Here is a 22575-nt window from a genome sequence, read left to right as displayed (position 1 = left end):
AAGGAGATTGTGTTGTTGCAAATGAGCAGCTTAAAGCAATCCTGTTACTGAATGTGACACTTGACAGTAAACGTCAGGCGAGAGACAGGTGCTGTTTTGGAGCCCAATAGCAATTAATTGAGTGCCTCATCTTTAAAAGAGATACAGTACGGTACACTGCCTCAAAAGCTGGGTCAAATCTATTGCAAGCCTGAATCTGAGATTGAAGTCCATTTTGTGGCAGTAGAAATGGCTGTTGGGCTATCCACACCAGTGATAAAGACACAGAGGAATGCTAAACTGCCACCAGGATGCAGTGAAGGTGTATGACTGGGCATTGAAGACAGTAAGTCTGTGTCAAGCTGGGACAGCTGGCAGAAATGAGTACTGCTGCTACATGGACAATACCAAGTATTTGGTAATTATCAAAGTGTGTTACACAGGGTGTCTGTTTAGTTTGTAATAGCGTTATTGGAGAAAAGTTTTAAGATTTGAGAAGTGCTGAAGGATAAAAACTAGATTTGGGATTAGCAGTAATGGAACCATGCTCAACTCGCTTTCACTAGAAAGATTTGTTAGCTAAATTGATTAGACGCTTCTACACAGACCGAAAATGTAATTTAAAAGTTCTTGTTACTACTGGTGGCTAATAGAGAAAAGATTTTATGTTAAAGGTGTGGAATGAATATTTGGGGTCAAATTCAGCATTGATACAGGCAGATATAACTTCATAAGAGCTAGGCAAGATGCGTTTCAAATTGCTATTTTAGTTGTAAAAGTTGGTTACCCCTGTGAGTGCAAAAATTTTGTTTCAGCAAAATTTAAAAAAAAAAAGAAAAGAGTGCAGTAGATGAGGCTGATTTTCTGAGTCAATTCTCCTGTTCATTCATGTCAGTTTTGATCTTGATACACGGTTTCTATACAATACGCCATAGTGTGTTTTACAACATTGAACTGGGTAGTAGCTTGATATCTGGACACTCAACAATACCAGATGGATATTACTTCCCATAGAACCTTCAGAACACCACAGATACCAGCTCCTCTAGCAAGAGCACTGCACAGATTAGTTGTCCTAAAAGGCAGCATGATTTCCTCCAATCCTTCACATAAGCTAATAAAACATTCTTGTTGATTTTTATGGGAACTTGCTCATGCAATAGTGAGCTGTAACCCAAAGCTCCTCACCAGGGTCTCTAGGCTTGTAGTCTTATACATCTCACAGATCATCCTTCACGTCACACTAAAAATACAATTGAAATCCTTTTACGATAAAGGACTTGACCGCTTTCTGTTTGATATATCCGTGTATTGATTTTCTAAATTGTACTTCTCCAATTCCAGTGAGATTTGTGAGATGTGTTTTTGTTTGGGGGACAGCTGGCTACCAAAGCCCAGAAAGGATACGTGTAAACAATAATTTTGTCTATTGTGATATATTGTGATAGTAAATAATAGAGAGCAATTACCAATTGAAAGTTGGGAGCTAAATGCAACAACATGTAGTAACATCCGGTCCCATATTCTGTCAATCAGTCATGCCAGAAATAGAAACAGTAAACCATCTTCATAAAAGGAAACATTAAAGAGTGCTCCTTGTTTGCATGAAATAGAAAAATGAGAGATCAGGCATACATCTATGTTAATATGGTCATATATCATAGCATGCCAGTGACTACAGAGCATCACATGGAGGTCATAACTGGAGTTGATGCTTACCTGAAAAATAGATTATTTGAACCGGTTCCAAGTTTATTGTAGTTATGTTGCCATGAGCTTGAAATTGCAGATTCAGTTTATTTTGTTGTCTTGTTAGATTGACGTTCCAGAAGAAGGCAACAAGAAAAAAACACCCTGTTCATCACAATGTATCAAGTGAGTCAGATAAACTTATTTTCTTTTTCATCTTGATTTACTAGGAAGTAAAAAGAAAGATAACTTCGAAGCAGGTGCTATCTGCGCTGAGGTTAATACAGTTAACAGTTTCTTCATCAAAATATATTTTTAAAAATTAAGATCTCAAAACTGAAAGTTTATGATGTTTTAATAAGACTCATTCAGGTAAAAAAAAACTTTTAAAACTCACTTCTTGACTTCAAAAAAATGGTAGATTGCTTTCCTTCCTCTTAGAAGAGCATCTCCCATAATTTTTCGCGAAAATTGGTTATAGAAACTGTGAACCAGTCTGATTGACTTGAGCAGCATTGCACGCTCCTCTCTTCACTCCTGGCCTTGTTACTTTCTTTCAATATCCTCGTAAGATGTAACACCGTAGGACTCCTACTTATTTGAAAGAACAAGATAAAATGGGACAGAATGTAGCTGTACTTTAAGTAGAGAAATCTCTCTAACCTTAAAGTGTATAACTACACAGGTGAATCTAAAGTTCCCCAGATCAAATTATCAAAAGTACTTCAAGCACTTTCATTTCTGATTTGCAAACAACTTCTACTAAGATTTGTGGGCAAGGAACAACTTTTCATACCATTTTTACTCAATGATGATTGATTGGAATTCATAATCATTCGTGGTACTAATTAAAGCAAATTCAGGCAGAGGCAGGAACTAGTATCAATGGGATCATTCAGTTTGTTCTTCAAATAGAGCTTGGCTTAACCAAAACTTTATTTTTAGAAGTTGCTTCTGCAACTGAGAAAGAAACAGAAAGTGCTAGCTCTGTTCTGAAGCTTTTGCAAAGATATGAGTGGGGGACAGGGGTGGGAATCAAGCTTCTTACATTGGTTGTATGCTATGATGCTGTAGAAAGAATTAAAGTCTATTATCACTTCTTTCTAGCATGGTATTTCTGGTAAATCAAAAATTTTCTTAGAGTAATTTCTTAAATGTATTTTAATAGTTTATTAAATTATTAAATTGATTTAAATGAGGGAAAAATGTTTTTTTCAGTATTATACCAAATTATATAAAATTTATCAGATGCATTGATGTTTCTTTCTGTGATAGATAATTTATTTCCTCATGCCTGGCATAGATTTTACAAAATAAAGTTTGTCAAAGCACATAAAAACTAGCTTCCCCCTATGAAGCCTCCATGTATTTGGGACAAATGCACAACACCTACCCTCCACCTGTGTTTGACTGTATCTAAATTGGATGCTAGTTCAAAAAACCATCAAACTTTTAACAAAAGTATATCCTGACACTTACTTGGATATGGGCAAAAATATAAAATGAGACAGGTAGCCCAGAAATAAAGTGATTTCTTTTTTGTTGCTGTTGTTGTTTGGAAGAGAAACAGGGTCTTATGCTAAATACTGTAACAGTCAGGAATTGGGATGCAGAAGTTGCGTCCAGTTCCTCCAGACTCCATACTCATCCTCCTCAGGAAGCAGAGACGAGAATCAGGTCTAGACCCCAATTTTCTACCTGTTCTATCATCTTCAGTGCATTCTTTCTCCATTTTAATTAAAGATGTAAATCCATATTTTGCACCATGCTGCCTTATTATTAAGTGGACAATAATAATAAATAAGCAAAGTAAATTTCTCTTTTCTTTTGTTCAGAGGCCCAAGATGTGTTGCACGATTTGAATATATTGGAGATCAGAAAGATGAGCTCAGTTTTTCTGAAGGTGAAACTATTGTCCTTAAAGAATATGTAAATGAAGAGTGGGCCAAAGGAGAGCTCAGAGGCACGTCTGGAATTTTCCCCTTGAACTTTGTGGAAATAATTGAAGATCTGCCTGGAACAGGTATGAATATGTTCGCAAAAATCTTCCACAACATGGTTTTGTACTACATGCATATAGATAACATACAGGAGAAAAGTCCAAAGGGACAAGGAATGTGGGAAGGAGGTAGAAAGGGAGAGAAGACAGATCAGAAAAATCAAAAGGAGTAGTAGGACTTCTTAAGAAGTTATTCTTAATAATCACTTTGAATATCTAAAATCTCTATCATTAGTAATGTTCTGAATAGTCATTGCGGGTCTTCTAAGTTGTCCTTCACTTATGTAGGTACAGGAGCAGCACCGCAGAACAAGGTGGAGGCTGCTTCTTCCCTTCCTCAGGTAATAAAATTTTATAGGTGAGGGGCGGAATTTACATAGCGATTTCATAGATTTACATAGACTTTCTGTTATAACATCAGATTAACTGCACAACTTTAAACCTGAGTGTAACACAACTCCCACAGCACACAATGCTGCACGGGCACATCTTGAATTCTGACAGTTGGCCTAAACTGATTGAATTCATAGCTTCTGGCAAATTAACATAAGGAAATTTTTATCTTTTTTGCTTAAGCAAATTCTTGTTAGCTCTATTTTAAGTATTGCTGCAGTGGTCTAATTTTGAATTTATTAATCCTGTCCTCTGCCACCAATGATAAAAAAGGAATGCGTCTGAGCCTAGATGAAATTCTGTGGTAATTGCTGGAATGCCATTCTAGTCTACATCTGCAGTGACACTATTGTATGAGAGAAAGTCAGGACACCCGTGCTCTGTACAGCTGCTTTCACCCGTATCCATCAGCTTATGGGCCCCCATTAACGCTTCTAAAATTAATGCATTTCTTCTGTTCACTTGAATAGAGCAACAGACACTCAGTAGAGTGGTGTGAAGCGCTTCATGATTTTACAGCAGAAACCAAAGATGATTTATCCTTTAAAAAGGGAGACTACATCCAAATACTGGAACAAGTAGATCTGGAATGGTATAGAGGAAGACTGAATGAAAAGGAAGGGATTTTCCCAGCAGTTTTTGTTCAGACCTGCTCAGGTACAGTGTTCCTACTAGATGGCAATTTATTATTCCTTGGGTTGTGACAGTCATGACAGAGTTCTGGGAGAACCCAACTATCCCATTGCATTAAGAAGCCACACACCACCGCAGTCCTTAATATTCTAAAGCTAAACCACATGTTGAACCACCCTCTCTAATAACAGCAATATAATGCTCTGGTCAGTAAGTAGTCTGGGAGGCGATACAGATTCTGGGTCGTTTTAGAGTGTGGTTTGTGCACAGGCAAAACCAGCACCGTTGAGCTGCCTTTAGTAAGAATTTAGGGGTACAAAAGATTGGGGGTGGGAGGGTGTGTGTGTGGAGCTGGGTTCTCCCACAGCTAAAGAGAGAAACACTGCAGCACAGCTTAAGAGCTGCTAGAGCTGTAAATAACTACAACTGCTGTGTCTTGGCACAGAACTATTGTAATCCCTTTGCTGAAGCAAGGAATTAGCGCTGCTTGCTCTCCTCAAGCCTCTGTTTGGTCCCCAAATCAATGCAGTCAAAACCTTCACAGAGGACACAGAAAATCACATTTTTTTCCCATAGTTTTTGCAAGTAAAGCCATGAGTGAAAGTTGACAGGAAATAAATTCCACCTAACTGGCAAATAGCACACACCGAGTGCCGCTTCATCTTCAAGTGCAAAGAGGAAAAAGACAGCTTTTATTAGATATCACCATTGGAAAGTTCAAGTAAGTGAACTTTAAATTTAGTCCTCTTAGAAGCAGAACCATGAGAATGTGTTAGTACTGTAAAACGAACTGGTGTCAGTAGAGATTTTTATTCCAGTAGGAAAGTGAATTTGCTAAGTAGCAGTAGTAATAACAACTGGACACCCTGTAGCACACTAGTGGGGAGAAAACACAGGAATGACAGGAAACTTCTCCAAAAATATATTTATTTCACTCCAATCCAAATAACCTGTCTTGCCCATGTTCTGCAGCCAGGGCAGAGCTGTCACAGTCTGTAGGAGGGAAGAAAGGAAAAGCCAAAGCTCTTTATGATTTTAATGGAGAAAATGAAGATGAGCTTTCCTTCAAAGTAAGTACCACTTTCAGCCCAATTTTCCAAAAGGTCTTGCGCTTCTAAAGAATGCTAAAAAATAGGATTTATCCACTGTGAAAACAGGCCTGGAACAAGAAAGAGCAAAGCATATAGAATAGGCATAGATATTAACAGATTTGATAAATGGTCTCTCTAAAAAGATTTTTGCTCTTACTACTTCTGTTTCATATTGGTGAAATCATCACTGAAGACACTGAAAAGAGGTCAGGAGTTACAGAATTCCTCCAACTTCCCTGATCCAGTAAACATGACAAGACAGACCAACCTTATTTTGCAGTACATTCAGTTCTTTATCAGTTAATACGGTCAAGGGAGCCTCTTTTTTAACTAGAAAGACAGCAACGAGAAGGATAATTAGTACAAGTGCCAGGGCTACAGCAGTGCTGCCTCTGAGGGACACCTAGTGCAGCAAAATCTAAAAGTTTAGCAGCACAATATACAGTAACCATGGGAGCAAGGGGAGAGATTAAATACTTGCTGGATGTCCAGATAATATTAAGAAGCATCAACAAAAAACAGCCTGTCCTTGTAGATTCAAAGTCATGATTTAGCTAACTGTGTCCTCAAAAGCAAGTTTCTGAGAAACCGCAGACTTTCACAGCAGGCCCAAAATTGTGTTTATCAGCTGGAACACACTATTTTCTCTTCTAAAACTAGCAAAGTAATTAGTTTCAGCATTAGCAGCTTGCAATGCTGAAAGGATAGACGATTCTATAAATCAGAAAAGGGGAACAGAGGTACTGGAAGAGAGGCCAGGACCATGACAGTACTTCAGATGAAGGGTGTGGCATGGGACAATGAAAACAGGAACAAGGATCAAACACAGGAGCTGCAGTTTATTTTGAACAGCCATGCTGAGCTACTTAAATGATTGCTTTCCTTCTTGGGAAAGGAAAGTTTATAAAGGAAAGAGGAAAGTTTCCAGGTGCTGGAAAATATTGGGATTAAATTGAAAAAAAAAAAAAAAAAAAGCAAAAAAAAAAAAAAAAAGCCTGCAGCTTTGAAGTGTTTTAAGAAAAGAAACCCTCATAACAGAGAGCAGGGAAACACACAAGTAACAAGGCAGGGGGGTTGCGAGCCAGCTCTCTAACATACCTGCCTACCTGGAGAGCTTAAGCAACACAAAAAGTTATCCAGCAGTGCTATTTTTTTCCTTCCGGAAGGCGATGTTTTTTTTCAGCATAGACAAGCATTTACCCTAAAAGAAGCTTCAGCTGGTTTTGGCAAACAACCTCAAAGAAATGCAACCAACAGAAAAGACGGGCCACATCCTGCTTCTCTTCTATTTGATTGATAATAATTGGTTCTAAGTAACATCAGCTATGCATGCATTAACATTGCACAGTAAGCTGTACTGGCTCACGTTACTCCTTCTCTTACAGGCAGGTGATACAATAACAGAGCTGGAATCTGTAGATGAGGACTGGATGTGTGGAGAGCTACAAGGGAAGTCTGGGATATTTCCCAAGAACTTTGTTCAGATTTTAAAAACACCATGAAGTGTTGCCTCTCTTTGTACTCCCTCCACGTGGGAGAGAATGTTTTCTATCCTAAAGGCACAGCGAAGACATCAACGTGTTTTGACTATCAATGTTTTGCACTACTTTTTCTAGACAGTCATACTAGTGTCTTGCAGTCAAATAAGAAAATTTTAGTCTTTTGTGACAGCGTATGTAGTCATGCTTCATGAATGCTCCGAGAGCAAATACAAGCAGGATTTTTAGCTGTTTCCAACAAGGGAAATACTGTGGTGCAACAGCATTTTAACTTAAATAGCATTCTAGTATGTTTACTATCTGGTATTACATGTATCATGCACAAAGTCTGCATAAAGTAAGCTTCTTTGGGCTTCTTTGAAAACTTTTTAAAATCCAGATTAAAAAAATTGTTTTTAAGCTATAATTACAGCACTCAGTATGTAGATCAAGTTTGCTAATCAGGTTTCATTAGTGCTTGACTTCCACATTACCAGTAGAATCCACTTGTTTTATGACTTAGAGGATAAGGAAGATAACTGGTATTTCATAGTAGAAAAATATCAAATCTAATACTGGTAAGAGGGAAAACTCAGAAGCAAATCCTTGTGTAGTATTCTTCTATTCTTAGCCCAAGCTGCTCATACAGGAAGATCACAAAAGTATTTTGCCTCTTAATGAATAATGTTTAAATTGTTATGAATCATCTTAGACCTTCCTCCCTTCCCCCAGAATCCTTTCCACATACAGGTTTAGATTTTTCTACTGTTGTTCGAGCACTGTCATACCCTTCTTTCCCAGCTGAAGTCAGTCGTGACAGACAGCATTTACTGAGCTTTCTCAGATCCCCTCTGTGCAGTAGCTGCACTATTCCAACTATTTGCCCCTCCACCCCCTTCATGTAAGTGGAAAGCCAGTCTTCACTCAGTCTGCATTTCATTTGTCACTCAAGCACTGGAACATACTTCAGTAACACCATTCCTATCCTTAACATGAAGGGTATTATACAGCCTTGGTTTTAACTTTCAGCAGACATGGGATTAGTTTTCAGGTTGTTACCGCATACCAACTATACTGAGCATCATTATAAATGGTCTGTCGAGGCCTTAAGGAAAACACGCCTGGCAGGAGGTTACTACAAGAAGCTCGAACAAAGGCATTTAGTAAAAAGCAGCAGTACAACTTGGACAACAAACTAAGGCAGACATGATTGAGGTAGCTTCACATTATAGGAAATTCTGGCGGTAAGTTCCTTTTTGCAACACTTTGCTTCTGACAAAATAATTAAATGCATCTTGATTAACTGGTAACTTTATCATACTGGAATAGAAAAAATTTATGCTGACAGTGTTCCATCACTTTTGTACTATATAACAAAAAGGAACCGGTAAGCTGTTGGCATGAGTCATTACTTCAGAGAGAAGCTGGTCACTAGATATCAAGATACCCTTACAAGATTTTTCTTAGTGGGTCTGGAAGTTCAGGTTGCAGAAGGGCCAACCGTTGAGTGGTGGATGGAGACTGGAAATGAGTCATCATGATTGACCTTGAGATAGTTTTGATTTAAGTCATGTGCCTGCCTACAACTTTATCAATACAATGTCTAAGTATTACAGCAACATATCATATAATGGTTTAGGTTGGAAGGGACCTTCAAGATCATCTAGTTCCAACCCCCCCTGCCATGGGCAGGGACACCTCCCACTAGACCAGGTTGCTCAAAGCCCCATCTAACCTGGCTTTGAACACCTCCAGGGATGGGGCAGCCACAACTTCTTTGGACAACCTGTTCCAGTGCCTCACCACCCTCACAGTAAAGAATTTCTTCCTAATAGCTAATAGCATATTAATATCTAGTATAGATCCAAAAAGATCGGGGTGCATCTAAGCAAGGTGGTAAGGGTGGCTGTCCCTGCCCCATGCCCCACACTTTAGTCCCCATCACAGCAGGCAGAAACAAGCGCACAGCCAAAACTGAACTGAAGGACTCCCCTGCAGCAGGGAAGGGGCATCCAGTCTCGGTAGCGGAATGGAGCTCACCTGAAGTGAGTCGTTGGAACACACAGCACAGATATGAGGTCCTCGGCACCGTTTTGTTCTGCGGAGTCACTGTTATGCCACAGTACTTGCAAATGTAGACACAGGCATTAGCCCTCTGGATTTTTCTCTAGAAGCTTCATGAACATGAATTACTGTATATTTAAACTGCACCAATCCCATTCACACAACGGGGGGATGAAGATCACACAAAGTTTTAATGAGCAGAGAACTGGATTTCTACTTTTATGAAGGGGATTAACATTATAAAAACAATTATAAATTATGTGCTATTCTAGAAATAGCACAATTTATACACCTATTATTCAGTTTTACCATCCACAACAAGACTATCCAGAACTCCTGTGGAATCAAACTTTAACCTAAGTCCACCTCCAAGGACAACCCTTCCCACTCTCCAAACTTTCCTACCGGGAGATGCCAAAGGTTCTTGTTTATTCCAATAAAACAGCCATCTCCTTCTAGAGCAATCCAAGGAAACAAATATATAGACATATAGCTTTCCTGACTCCTGCAAGCCCCCACTCAAGACTCTTCAACCATAAGCTTTCAGTGGACCACCCTATTAAAACAGGCTTCTTCCACCATGACCTGTGCCAGCACAACTCCTGAACCCCCAGTGCGCACAGCAGGGGGGAGAACAGCAGGACCAAGCAAAGCGCACTCCAGCAAAGAGACTACCCAGGTCCTGTGAAGACATACCGCATCCTCGTCATGGTGGATGAGGCTTAAGTGTATATGATGTTTACTTACTGTTTGTCCATCAGTTTTCTAAGATTTTGATACAACTCTCAAAAGTAGAACTGAAATTTTTATATTTTTTTCCCCGATTTCCTCTTCCCCGTTTTTATAACCGTGTATTGACGAGTTGTTTTTGTAACTTCCACTGAATGTTTGAAGTCAGTGCCTGTCAGTAGGTAAGACCACTCTGCTTTCTTTTAATCATCTCCTCCCTATTATGCAGGGCAGGAAGAGCAGCAAAGCCTTACATTCAGAGCAAGGAGTGCCATCTAAAGGCTGTTTGCATTACTGCAGGCAGCTAGACCTGCGTATTTATTAAAACTGAAACAAGTTAGATGCTTGGCTTTTACAGGAAGGGATTTTCTCGAGACTTGATGCCTAGTATTGCCATGAAACTGCATACAGATCATAACATAAAATTCCTAAGGTGTACAGTACATAATCTGCAAAAAAAAAAAAACCTATAATGAGGTGGAATAAAAATCCTCACTGCAATATAGTAGCAAATTTCAGATGTAACCTTGAAATTCAGCGATACCCCCATACGTTAGTATACTAAAAGGCTCGTTTATCAGAACATTTTCTGTTTGACCTACCCTCTGGAAATATCTTCAGGAAGAAGATATCTTTGTTCTGTGTACAATTAACAGTGTCCTAAATAAATCTTTGTTAAGTCAGTAAGTCTGTTATGGTACCTCTGTAAATTAAGAATGTATTTAACCAATAAAATTTTTATAATTAAGTCATGATGGCATTTTTATTGTCTTACGCTGTGGAGAGCTGAGCTGTCACTTGACATGACAGTTTTATAGATCTCATTCTGCTTATATATTTATATAAGGAAAAAAACCAACAACAAAACCACCCCCAAACCAATAATACAGTAATATCGCATCCCTTTACAAGTAGTCCAAACACCTCAGAGAATCCTGAGAGCTTTAACACAGTTTATTCAAGCTTTCAGGCTCGGGCAGGTTTCACACTTACCACCTGCAGGATCTATGACATTTGCTGCTTGCAGCAAGCAGCCATCGTCCCAGGGTACCACCCAAGACAGTGATGCTCTGCTCTTGCTGTGGCAAGATTACTTGTGACAAAGACATGGGCTGAGCCCGAGCTGATTAGCAAGTCCACACTGCTGCTGTTCACACATTATCATCTTTCAGCTGATGTTTGTACAGAGAATACAGAGGATGCACAAAATTTTCCTTCCTGCTCACTTTCCCCCCATCTGAAATCATTTTATAAAGCATACATTTACCCAGAGCCCCTATATGGTAATGCCAGCAGTCTACTGTTCCAAAACATAAATGAAAAAAAAAAAAAAAAAACCCTGAAAAAAGCAAGCTCTTGTTCCAAATCCTCTTGGACCAGCCTTTTTGCAACTTACGTGCCTCAAGACATACAGCTGAAGGAAAAAGTAACATTATAAAAGACACACAAGTTTTCAGAAACAAGGTCAGAAATGACACCTTCGTATTTCTAACTCTCCTAGTCTGCAGAGTACACCCAGTTGCAGTCCCTTAGGATTTATTTCACGCAATTATTGCTAAGCAGAGAAAGTATCACCAACACACATCCATTACTAGAAAGCTCTGACAGATATTCCTCTAATGCAGGGCTTGACTATATGCATATATATATATGCATGTGTACACACCTGCATTAAAACTTACTGCAGCAGGTGCAAGGATTTTCAACCTCACCACACTTATCAAAATCGTGGTTTGTTTTTTTAACTCCAGTGAAAGTTTCTCATTTTTGTTAGAGAAGTGAAGGGACATTTGTTGCCATATATGGCTTCAAAAATACAACTGTCTGGGACTCTCAGAGAATGACACCCGCCTCAACAGCACAGATGAGAAGAGCAAAGCAGAAGATTAAAAGCAACACTCTTCCTTTCTCCTGTTTCAGCATCATGAGAGTTTTGAGGACTCACTATCCCTCCACTACACAAACTTGAAAAAGCAGAACAAGTAGGCCTCATTTACAATCCAATATAGGTATCTGAATATTAAGTCACAGGCTATTCTAAATATCATCATTAACTAGTAACTTGACGTTACAACATGAAATCATATCACCTGCAGTCTTCCAAATAAAGGCTTAGAGAACAACCTCTTTATTTTGCATACTAATTGCTCCAAACCAGAATTCTCAACTAGGAAAAGGTAAAAAATCCCTGCTGTTGAAGAGCACTGCCCGCACGGGTAGCCTCCCTCTACTTTTCCCGCCGGTATCTTTGTTGCAGCAGTACCATTTCCCTACTTTCCTCCCCTCCTTGTCCTAAGCTCTTTCACAGCTGATTGCAAGAGCCACCACTCTCTCTGCGACCTCCCCTAAAGAGGCCAGCACCATTGTGTTCTCAGGTCGTAAATCACAAAACTTGCCAAGATTTTAATAGCACAAACTTTAGGTTTGTTGCCCGGTTCTAAACAAAACATGCTGCTAGTGCAAAACACTCCTGGTATTAGCCAGAAAAACAAACTCTCTACATTTTCTAAGCTTGCATGAGCCAAACAAGCAAAAACATATGTGCTGTCAGATAACAGAAAAAGCACTTTAAGTGATTTGCTGGGTAATCTTGAGTGCTTTATTTTCAGAACATAGACTATTGCCTTTTTATTGTAGAATTTTTTTCCCCTGAAGTTCCACCGGTTTTGCACCTGGGATTAGTTACCCCTCAGTTCTGATAGAGGTTAGAAAACTACACACAACCCTACTCTTGAGCATATTCTGCATTTCTACACTGCTCAAAAGTAAAACTGCTTCCGCAATCAAAATTACAACTTAAAGATCTTTTAATACCTTTTGAGCATCAAGAGACCAAATCTATCCCATGAGAGGCAGTATCAAATAAATTACCACCAAGAAGCCTAAACATGCACATATGTAATTCTCAATTAAGTAGTCTGAGAAATCCCTAAGACTTCCTTATAATAAAAAGTTCCGAAATACTAAGGTTCCCTGTGTGGCACCCCATTTGCCTTGTACAATGCTCCTCTTTGAGGCACCTTTCACCGACATAACAGAAGCTACAACTTCTGCACACAGCCACATCATTTCTGGACAAAAATTACTGGGAAAAACCAATATACAGAATCCTTGGTATCATACTTTCCACCTTTCAAAAAGGACAACCCACCTTGTTCCACCCATCTCGCAACAGCAATCATGAAAAACAGATCTCCAAAACTTTTTTTTTTTTTTTAAATCAAGACAATAGGTTTACCTTATTAAAAACCCATCCACATATCCAGTACTGATATCGTCCAGTAGCGATACAGGCAACCAAACATTGTTGTGTATATTAAAACTTTTATTTTCAATCAATTTTTAGTTTCAGACAGACTCTTGCACGGGCGGCTCATATCCATCAGCTCGCTCTACTTTGGTGCCTGCCTCATCCCCAGAAGGTTTTCCAGCACCACCACCTTCACCATGCAGTTCCATCAGCTTGCCCACTAAAAAGAAGCATTGTAAATAGTGAGAGATGCACCTATTTAGAGCAGTTTTACACTATTGAATTGTTCATCGTATACAAATTAAACCACCAGAACATCTAATGTAGGTATGATCACGTCCATTCCAGAAAGCTCATGCAAGGAGATGCTCCGCATTAACTGACAGACAAAAACAAGCAGTGAAGTAAGTCCTACATAATGAAACTGCAAATTAAACCTCTTTAAAAAAGAGGTACGTCAAGAACCTAGTACTGAATTATATGGGAATGTCAGAAAATGGGAAAATAGAATCATTCCATGTCATCTGGGACCGAAACATTTTGTCATCATTCATTCCCAAGCTGAATCCTTTAAACATTCGGCAGCAGTTTTAGGCAAGAATTCAAAAAAGCTCCAAACTGAATTATCACTGCTTTGCTTTTGAGCTTGAAAGCCAAGTGTCAGACTAGAAGGACAAGCCTTTCTACTACTACAGCTAGTTAACCTTATGATGCTGCTTTAACATCTTTATCCACAAGCAAATGCATTTTGAAGTACCAGCTTCCCACAGTCTCCTCTAAGAACACTAAATGTGTGCAGTAATTGACTTACATTCAAACTTGGGCTTCTTCAGCATCTTAACCTTGCGGACATAAACATCGTGAAGAGGGTAAATGGACTGACATGCCTTCTCTATGTCTTTGCCGATGCTGTCTGGGATCCTAAAAAGTCAAGACAGATCAGTACCTGAACGTTAAAAATTGTGCCTGCTTCTTCATCAGCAACACGTGCTTAAAGTAATACTTAAGAATACGTAATATTCTACAGAAGTTTGCATCATCAATACTACCTTCACTCTGACAGTTTTCTTCAAGTATGTTTAGATTGTAAGACATTTTCCTTGCAACATTAGAAGGGCTATAGTGCAAGTGTGCTCATTTTGAGAGCACCTTTGGAAATAAACACCATACTTTGGAAAACTTCCTTCTGTCAGAAGAACTCAGAACAATCACAGCCACATCTGATCAAATTATTACAATTTTAGTCTGTAGAAACAGGAATTAAAAATCTCTGGAGAGCCTGGTTTTACATTTATGCAAACATGATGGTTGACAGAAGTCAAATACAATGCAGAGACGAAGACAGTATTCAAAGAAAATGGCACATTAGCTTTTCAACACAAGAGGCACCTTGCCTGGTCTGCCAAACAGCATGTGAGGCACCAGCATTCCCTAAGTACTCTGTAACAACTGACCAACAAATAACTATTTAAACTGTAGGGGAGAAAAAAGTTAACACAGCCAAAGCTTACAGCTTATTGACAACTTCTTTCAGGTCATTGGTTTGGACCTCCCGGGTCATGATTTCCATCATCTTCTTGCGAATCTGTCGAACCTGCTGATGCTGGGCATACGAGGTTTTGCGGATTTGGTTATTACGCTTCTTCGTAAAACCCACACAGAAGAGGCGCAGTAGGTAGCCATCAGTAGTTTTGACATCTACATGGGCTTCGATCATTGTCTAAAAAAGAAACGGTCATTTATCATCAATGTGACAGACAGGTTTCTCAAAACCATGCACCTGAAATTCATTAATATCTGCTGATGCCACTTCAAGCATTGCTTTGCAACACATCAGCGGTTACCTCCTTTCCTAAAGGCACTAGCAACAACACAGACTTTGCTTTTTACACACCTGCCATTTTTTGACCATGGAGCACATTTTATCCCGGGTGAGGTCCATTCCATGGAAGTTGGTCAGGCAATTTTTGCCCTGAACATCCTCAGTTATCAGTTTAAATTTACGGAAGGCAACCTCATCATTCTGCAGATCAGCCAGACTCACTTCAAATACACGACCCTTCAGTCCATCAGAGGCTATTTCTGTATTACGAAACGAAATAAAACACCTTTTATTAACATTAGAAAAGTATTATTCAAATCAGATACTGAATTTCCAATTGACATTTTCTAATGGTAGATGATGCTACTAGCTTCACAGCTCTTAAGTTTATATGTACCTTGAACAAGATCAAATCAACTCATAGAACCAAATACCATATTTTAAGTTTCTGAGGAATATTTTAAAGGTAATTATATCAGATACTGAACCCAAATACCAGTATATTGCAGATTCCAGCATGTGTAATAGGTTCTTTGTTTGTTTTCAAGTGGAAGGGGTTACAAAGTATTTGGAAATTATGAAAAATAAAAGATAAACATGAAAAGCCACATGTACTCAGCAAAGATAAAGCAGCAACAAACACCTAAGTACAGTCATTTCACAGCTCCACCTCTAATAATCATCCAGTGTTAAAATGGTTAATTCATACTTGATTTACAGTGGCCCTTACTTTACTTGTTTCACATGTATACACCTCAAAATAACAATCATCTTCACAACTTTAAGTGCAACCAGAATAGTGTAATGCATCTATTTAGTGAGTCTACACATCTAACCTTCCAAAAATACTGTTACCTCTATCTGCATCATCCTGGTTTTAATGGAGGTTTCCTTTTCCTAAGGCGTGCCAGATCATACAAAAACCTTTACCATTCAGCGATACATCTACATATGCTCCCATTAAGTTAGCAATTCCAGCTCTCAACAGAGAGATCTCTTTACCTAAAAGTTTCAAATTCCAGTCTCTTCTAACAGAATGGTCATTATGATCCTATTAAGACCAAGGTCTACTATAACACTGTCTCCATGTCTCCCTCTGTGACAATCAAAATTACTCCCTAATTCTTAACGTTCCTCAAACCCGTCAGGTTACCCACAACAGCAGTTCATTAGAAACTTCAGGCATGTCCTTCTGTATCATACCCATGGTTTGGTGCTCTTGTACAAACAAGGACCGCGCTGCATTTATTTAAACAACTTTCATTTATTTTCATTTTCATATTATTTTCATTTATTTAAACAACTCTGTCAACTGAAAAAAACTCACTCAAATCAAGCAATTAAGTTAGAGGCACCTGTTTAAAAAAAAAAAAAAAAAAACACAACAAACCAACAACAAACTTCCAGGTTCATAACATTATGAGCAAAACCTATTTGTCAGCAGTTCTTTAATGGAGTCTCATTTGGAGCTAGCACATGGAAGTAGTACATCACCCTCTCCTGCATAAAACCCCACTACTCACTAGTTCCTTGAGTCCTGGTGACAAGTGTCTTCCCGATGTTTCGAATATTAAACATTGCTGGTGCTTTGACATCGTACCAGTCCTTTTTGGAGAAAGGATCAACCCTTAATTTAAATAAAGGAGAAAAGATTTTTTACTGATTTTCTCAGATTATACCAGGCTGAAGTAAGACTCTCCTCCCCCCATATGCTTCGTGAAAGGGAAATGCAAACGCCTACATTTTATGCTTTCAAGTTTAACGTGAACAGGTTGGTGAGCATGTGAATGCAGTTAGTATTACCCACTACAGGGAGGCAGGCATTCATTTCAATTTACTTCAGAAAGAGAAAAAACAACTTCAGAAACGTCATAAAGCTAAGACGACAAAAAAACGTAGAGCGCTACAGTTCCAGCTGCCCCTCAGGAGAGACACAAGCAGTGCACTTTAAGCTCCCCATGAAGCCCCCATTTCTTGACTTCTGCGGCTAAAACACACCAGACACAACGAAACCTGCACCACCGCCACCCGAAAACCCCCACTTCTACAGCGGGCAAGCTACGGCCTCAGCCCGCTAAGCCAGCGGCCTGCACCCCCGAGGACAGCAGCCGGGGCCGGGTGGAGGCCGCATTTCTGTCCCTTCCCCGTCCTCCCACCGGCCGCCCGGCGCGGAACGCTCCCCACGCCGAGGCCCTTCCCGGCGGCGGGGCAGCGGGCACACGGCGGGGCTGCCGGAAGCCCTGCTCGGCGGGGACCCGCGCTCTCTCCGCGGCGGCACCCACCGCCCCTCCCGCCGCCACGCAGGCTCGCCCCGCGCCCGGCCTCCGCCATGACAGCCGCGGCCCGCGCCGGGCCGTCGCCGCCATCCGCCCCGCATCCACGGCATCCTGCCGCCGCCGCGCTCCGCCCGGCGCCCCGGGCACCCGTCTCCTCCCCTCCCGGCCGCCCTTACACTTTCTTCTTGGCGCCTTTCTTGCCGCCCTTGGTGAGGCGCTTGTTCTTGCCCACCGCCATGCTCCCTCCCCGCCCACGAAAAGGCCGGACACCGCCCCTCGCGCGAGATTATACGAGAGTGGGGCTCGCGCGAGAACTTGCGGGCGGCGGCGGCGCTCTCGCGAGAGCGGGTCGGCAGCGGGCCCCGAGGGGGCGGGGCGGGGGCGGGGGCGGAGACGGGGGCGGGGCGGAGACGGGGCGGGGCGGGGGCGTGTCGCTCCGTCTGTCCTGCGGGGCGGCGCTCAGGCTTCCGCGCACCCGTCGGGGCTCCCCGGTGGCTTCTGCGGGGCTTGCGGGGCGCTCCGGGACCCTCCCTGCGCCCCTCGGTGCAGGTGGCGCATAGGGGCGCCTGGCGGGAGGCCCCGCGTTTGAGGAGCGGGTGATCCGTCCTGCGGCCTAGAGAAGCCCCGCTGCCCTTACGGTCGTCTGTAGCGTATGGGAAAGGTGAGCTGCTCTGCGGATGGAGGGGTGAGGCCGGTTGATGCTGACCGCTGAGGCCGCCGCACGTTGAGCGGCTGGTGAGCCCCATCAGCGTCAGCCTGGGCAGGCACAGGCCTGCGGCGTAAGATTTACTTGAGCCATCAAGGCTTACTCGCTCTCTGTGTTCTTCTTCTACCTTAGTAAAGCTTCTCTTTTCTTTAGCTGTCTGTTGTCGCACCTTTCTTGCTGAGATCCAGGAAGAGCCCTGCGCTGCCTCTCTCCCTCTCCACCTCCCCCTGCTGCCGCACCGCACGCGCCCCACGACCCTCAGAGCTCCTTGCTGGGGCACCCCGACCTCCTCCGTCTGCCTTACAGTGCACCCCCAGGTCCCCAGGGAGCCAGCACGGCACTTGGCCCCTCAGAGCACACTCAAGAGTGCTGCTCTGCGGCTCCTTGGTTGAACACATTAGTACTTGGTGGCTGCTCAGTGCGGGATGGGAGATGGCGGAGCAGGGCAGCTGTCCTGCAGGCATCCAGGGATGACACTGGCCACCAAGCTCGTGCAGATGTGAGGCAGAGCACCCTGGGGTTTGCGGCTCTGGCACAAACAGAGCAACAGCCCAAAAGGCAGGTGCCACCTGCTGCAGGTTCTGTGCAGCCAGTAGCCCATGACTCATACGTTAAATCTGGACAGCGGTTTTTCCTCTAGAGGTTGAGGGTGGTCTGCGTTGCCAGGGCAGAGACCAAGCATTGGTGGTCGTTCTCCAAGGGCTGAAGGGCTGAGATAGAAAGAAAGAGAGCAGAGATCAAACCCCTAAGTCTGCAGAGGCCCCAGGCATCCTCTCCAGACAGCGACAGCGCACCCAGCCCTTCCCCCACTATGGGGAAGTGAGAGCACCACAGCGCTAACTAGAAGTTGCTGCCCTGGCCTGGGCTGCCCCAAGCGTCTGGACTGGTTCCTCCTCTCCCCTCTGCACAGGGCTGCAGGGCACGCTGCCCTCACTAACCCACCCAAATACTCTGCGGCTTCTGGCCCTGATGCCTCGTGTGCTGCACAGTGAGCCCTGAGCACACGCAGCCCGTCACCCCTGCGCTTCCCAGCACCGCAGCCCCACCGGGCCACGACAGCCTGACTGCCTCCCTGCAGACAGGGCTGACCCCAGCACGGCACAGGACAGGGTGTTGTCAGCCTCAGAGAATCAGCAAGGGGGCTGTGCTGATCTTCCATGTCTGCAAAGTTTTGGCCAGGTGCCTGAGCTGTTCCCACTGCAAGGCTGTGCAACTTTGGGGAGGATTTCTTGAGAGGCCCACAGAGCCATAGAGATGAGGAGAAGCCACCACAGCTCAGGGCAGGGCACTCTCTACCTTCATCTACCTGTTGAAGGACACGGTAGGCCTGGGACAGACAGGGGGGCAGCTCTGTGCTCTCCTTGTGGACAAGTAGGTCGGGTCTGACAGTGACACACACACAAAGGGTGCAACTCAGCAGCCCGTGGCCCTAGTGCTGAGGCCCAGCCATGAAGTGTCAGCATCCGGTGTTACTATCCTCATTGAATCACTAGTGGGGTCAAGCTTTGTTGCTCATGTGGAAGAAGAGCAGCTGAGGGCTCCCGTTCACTTTCTTCCTCATCCTCCATTTGCCACTTCCCATCACAGTCTCTATCATGTCTTTGAAGAGGAGGATGGAGATTGCTTGCAGCCAGAGGTGACATGACAGCCTCTCCTAGGCACTGTGTGCCTCTCCCTCTGGAGGGGACACGCTCTCCTTGGGGCTCCATCAGGTTCTCCCTGATGGTCAAGGCAAAAAACCTTTGATGGACGTACCACATCACCCAAGAGGGACAGGAGCATCTGCCAGCTGCCCCAGAGGTGATGCTGACGTCCTGCCCCCCGCCCCCAGGGAACTAGGTATCTTGCCCTGCCACCCAAGGGGACCCAAGTGTCCTACCCCAATGGGACACATGGCCCAGGCCAGAATGCAAGGCAACATGGGCAGGGGACACCCTAGGGGACGTGCACAGCCGGTCACGTGGTTTGTTAATGACTATCTAGTGACCTTGGGGGGCTTGCAAGGGGGAGTGGGGCCTCCTGGACGCTTGGCTTCCCCCCACACGTCTGCTGGACCTTGCTCTTTGCCCTGCTCCTCCTCCTGGATCCTTGCCCATTGGGCCCAGCTGGGGCCAGTATAAAAGCGGTGCGGGGAAGTGGGAGGGATCCTGGAGACCCTGAGGCCATAAGGGAAACTGAGGCACACATACAGGTGCGGGTGAGGGATGCGTAGGGTGTCTGCGGGAGGGGACTCTGAGGAACCCCAGCATCCAGTGGGGGTGGGAGGATATGTAGGGGATCCAGCTGTCAGGGCAGGGGGCAGATCTGTAGGGGACCCAGGGGTCCAGGGGGTGTGTTCCATAGGGGACCCAGGCATCTGGGTGGGTGCAGAACTGTAGGGGACCCAGATGTCCATGGAGTGTTCTGTTGGGGACCCAGGCACCCAGGTGGGATCTACAGATGGCCCAGGTGTTGAAGGGGTTGCTATAGCAGACCCAGGAGTCCAAGGATGGGGGGGGGGGGGTGTCCCTGTGCATTTAGAGTGGGTCTGTAAGGGTGTCTGGGAGGGGGAAGTTGTAGAGGAATCAAGCGTTGGGGGTGGGATTTCCAATAGGGGTCCCAGAACTCCAGATGGACCTGACCCCACTTTCCGCAGGTGGCCATGGCAGGCTGGGCCCTATGCATGGCCCTGGTGCTGGCAGTGCTGGCAGGGGCGGTGGGCGAGACCCGCTACGAGAAGTTCCTGCGGCAGCACGTGGACCACCCCCGGACATTCAACCTGGCGCCCCACCGTTACTGCGAGACCATGCTGGCGCGCCGGAGGGTGACGGCCCCGGGGCGTCCCTGCAAGCCCTCCAACACCTTTGTGCATGCGCCGGCCGAGGAGCTGGTGGCCGCCTGTACCCAGACGCCTGACGCAGCGGGGTTCCAGAGCACCCCAAAACCCATGGGTCTCACAGCCTGCCGCCTGCGGGGGGGGGATACCCGCCCCCCTTGCGCCTACCGAGCCCGGGAGCTCTACCACCACGTGCGGGTCTCCTGCCTGGGTGGGCTGCCCGTGCACCTCGCTGGCACCCACGCACCCCCCCAGTGAGGCTTGACATGGGGGGAGAACATGGATCCTTCCTCCCTCTGGGGCTCTGTCAGGGGTCTGCAATAAAGGAGGTGCCACAGGCCTGGGCTCCGGCATCAACTTTTGGGGGGCCCCTGCGATCCTTCCCCTCTCTGGGTGCCCCTGAGCCCCCTTGGGTGCCCCCAATGCTGTCCAAGGTGGACCTGGGCCCCCCATGTGCCTCATAAACCCCTGGGTTTTCCCAACCTCCTGGGTGTCCCATAGCCCCCCCAGGGTGCCTCTGACCTCTCCTGTGCCCCACAGACTCCCCCTTCCTGGGTGTTCCACAACTCCCCTGGGCGCCCCATAGCCCCCCCAGGGTCCCCTGATCCCCTGGAGGTGGACCCAACTCTCTCCCCCAGTATCCCGACCCTTTGGGTGTCACATTGCTTTCCCAGATGCCCCATAGCTCCCACAGGGTCTCCCAAACTCCCTCATAACCTGCCTCATAACCCCCGGTGTACCCCCAAATTCCCGCATGCCTGTCCCGTAAACCCTCATGTGCCCCACAGTCCCCTCTCCAACATACCTCTGACCCCATCTGGGGCTTCTCTGGGGCTGTGGCTGCTCTTGGGCCCCCTTGGCACCCCTGTGGAGCTGAGCACCAGCTGGGGCCACACGCAGCCCTGAACCATCACCCCATGCGCACATGCACCCAGAACACACACAAAACCACAACACATGCACGCATGCAAACACACAATGCACAAGCACATACACACACCGCAAACACTACATGCACACGCATACACAAATGAATCTTGGGTTTGGATGAGATTTCTTGCGTTTCACATTGCGTTCACCACCTCCTGTCCTGTCAGTGGGTGCCACTTAGAAGAGTGTAGCTCCCTTGTCTTCATTCCTCACCATCAGTACTTATGAATCCACTGATAAGCTCCCCCTGCCTGAGCCTTGTCTTCTCCAGGCTGAACAGTCCCAGCTCTGTCAGCCTTTCCTCTTACCAGTGTTGCTCCACTTCCTTCATCATCAGCAGCACTTTCTGGACTCTTTCCAGTGTGTTCATGTCTCTCTTGTACTGGGCAGTCCGTCACTGGATCCAGCACTCCCGGGTGCATCTCACTAGTGCTGAGCAGAGGAGCAGGATCACCTCCCTCGACCTGTTGGCAACACTATCTAATGCAGCCCAGCAGGCTGGTGGTCCTCTCTGCTCTGGTTCTGTTACCCTCAGGACTCTGATGGAAGTGCTGACATCCATGTGCTGTGTTCCTGCAAAAAGGCAGCCCGAAATGCATTCAGAAATTGTAGCTGAGGAGGAAAAGAAGCACACCAGGTGGTCTTCCTGATCCTTTTCCTTTGCTCCCTGCCCATGATGTCTCTTCCTCATGTGCCTTGAGTAACTCAGGTGCTCCTTTTC

The 22575-nt window shown here is 44.7% G+C and overlaps 3 protein-coding genes across 3 annotated transcripts in view; 2 read left to right on the top strand and 1 right to left on the bottom strand.

The window, feature by feature from the left end:
• Positions 1–7701, top strand: part of SH3D19 (SH3 domain containing 19) — a gene marked incomplete at its 5' end in the record, with an annotated part of 150904 nt that extends 143203 nt beyond the window's left edge. Inside the window, 6 exons of the mRNA XM_082483062.1 lie at positions 1796–1854; positions 3504–3691; positions 3956–4008; positions 4531–4717; positions 5666–5763; positions 7170–7701. Coding sequence (XP_082339188.1) covers positions 1796–1854; positions 3504–3691; positions 3956–4008; positions 4531–4717; positions 5666–5763; positions 7170–7286 — 702 coding nt within the window. The 3' untranslated portion in view covers positions 7287–7701. The remainder of the gene's footprint in view (positions 1–1795; positions 1855–3503; positions 3692–3955; positions 4009–4530; positions 4718–5665; positions 5764–7169) is intronic.
• A 5658-nt stretch (positions 7702–13359) lies between these two features.
• RPS3A (ribosomal protein S3A) lies at positions 13360–17685 on the bottom strand. Its single transcript, XM_082482507.1, has 6 exons — positions 17580–17685; positions 16651–16754; positions 15200–15387; positions 14817–15025; positions 14117–14226; positions 13360–13525 (listed from the first exon to the last, which is right to left on the bottom strand). Exons 1-6 carry the CDS (start codon positions 17639–17641, stop codon positions 13404–13406), a joined length of 795 nt encoding a protein of 264 aa, XP_082338633.1. The 5' UTR covers positions 17642–17685; the 3' UTR covers positions 13360–13403.
• A 188-nt stretch (positions 17686–17873) lies between these two features.
• LOC309671552 (ribonuclease CL2-like) lies at positions 17874–21225 on the top strand. Its single transcript, XM_082482812.1, has 2 exons — positions 17874–18064; positions 20745–21225. Exons 1-2 carry the CDS (start codon positions 18056–18058, stop codon positions 21180–21182), a joined length of 447 nt encoding a protein of 148 aa, XP_082338938.1. The 5' UTR covers positions 17874–18055; the 3' UTR covers positions 21183–21225.
• The last annotated feature ends 1350 nt before the right edge of the window (positions 21226–22575 follow it).

The sequence above is a fragment of the Vanellus vanellus genome, assembly GCF_965231255.1.
Source record: "Vanellus vanellus genome assembly, chromosome: 4".
Classification (NCBI taxonomy): domain Eukaryota; kingdom Metazoa; phylum Chordata; class Aves; order Charadriiformes; family Charadriidae; genus Vanellus; species Vanellus vanellus.
Note: the sequence above shows the minus strand (reverse complement) of the source record. Positions and strands in the feature narration are given on the sequence as shown.

What these genes read in the sequence shown, in the direction of transcription:
- RPS3A (XM_082482507.1), bottom strand. Translation starts at nt 17,641, where the DNA reads ATGGCGGTGGGCAAGAACAAGCGCCTCACCAAGGGCGGCAAGAAAGGC. An exon ending in CACCAGGACTCAAGGAACTA is followed by an intron (nt 15,388 to 16,650) that starts GTGAGTAGTGGG and finishes TTCGTAATACAG; the next exon opens with AAATAGCCTCTGATGGACTG. An exon ending in GAAGAAGCCCAAGTTTGAAT is followed by an intron (nt 13,526 to 14,116) that starts GTAAGTCAATTA and finishes GCTTCTTTTTAG; the next exon opens with TGGGCAAGCTGATGGAACTG.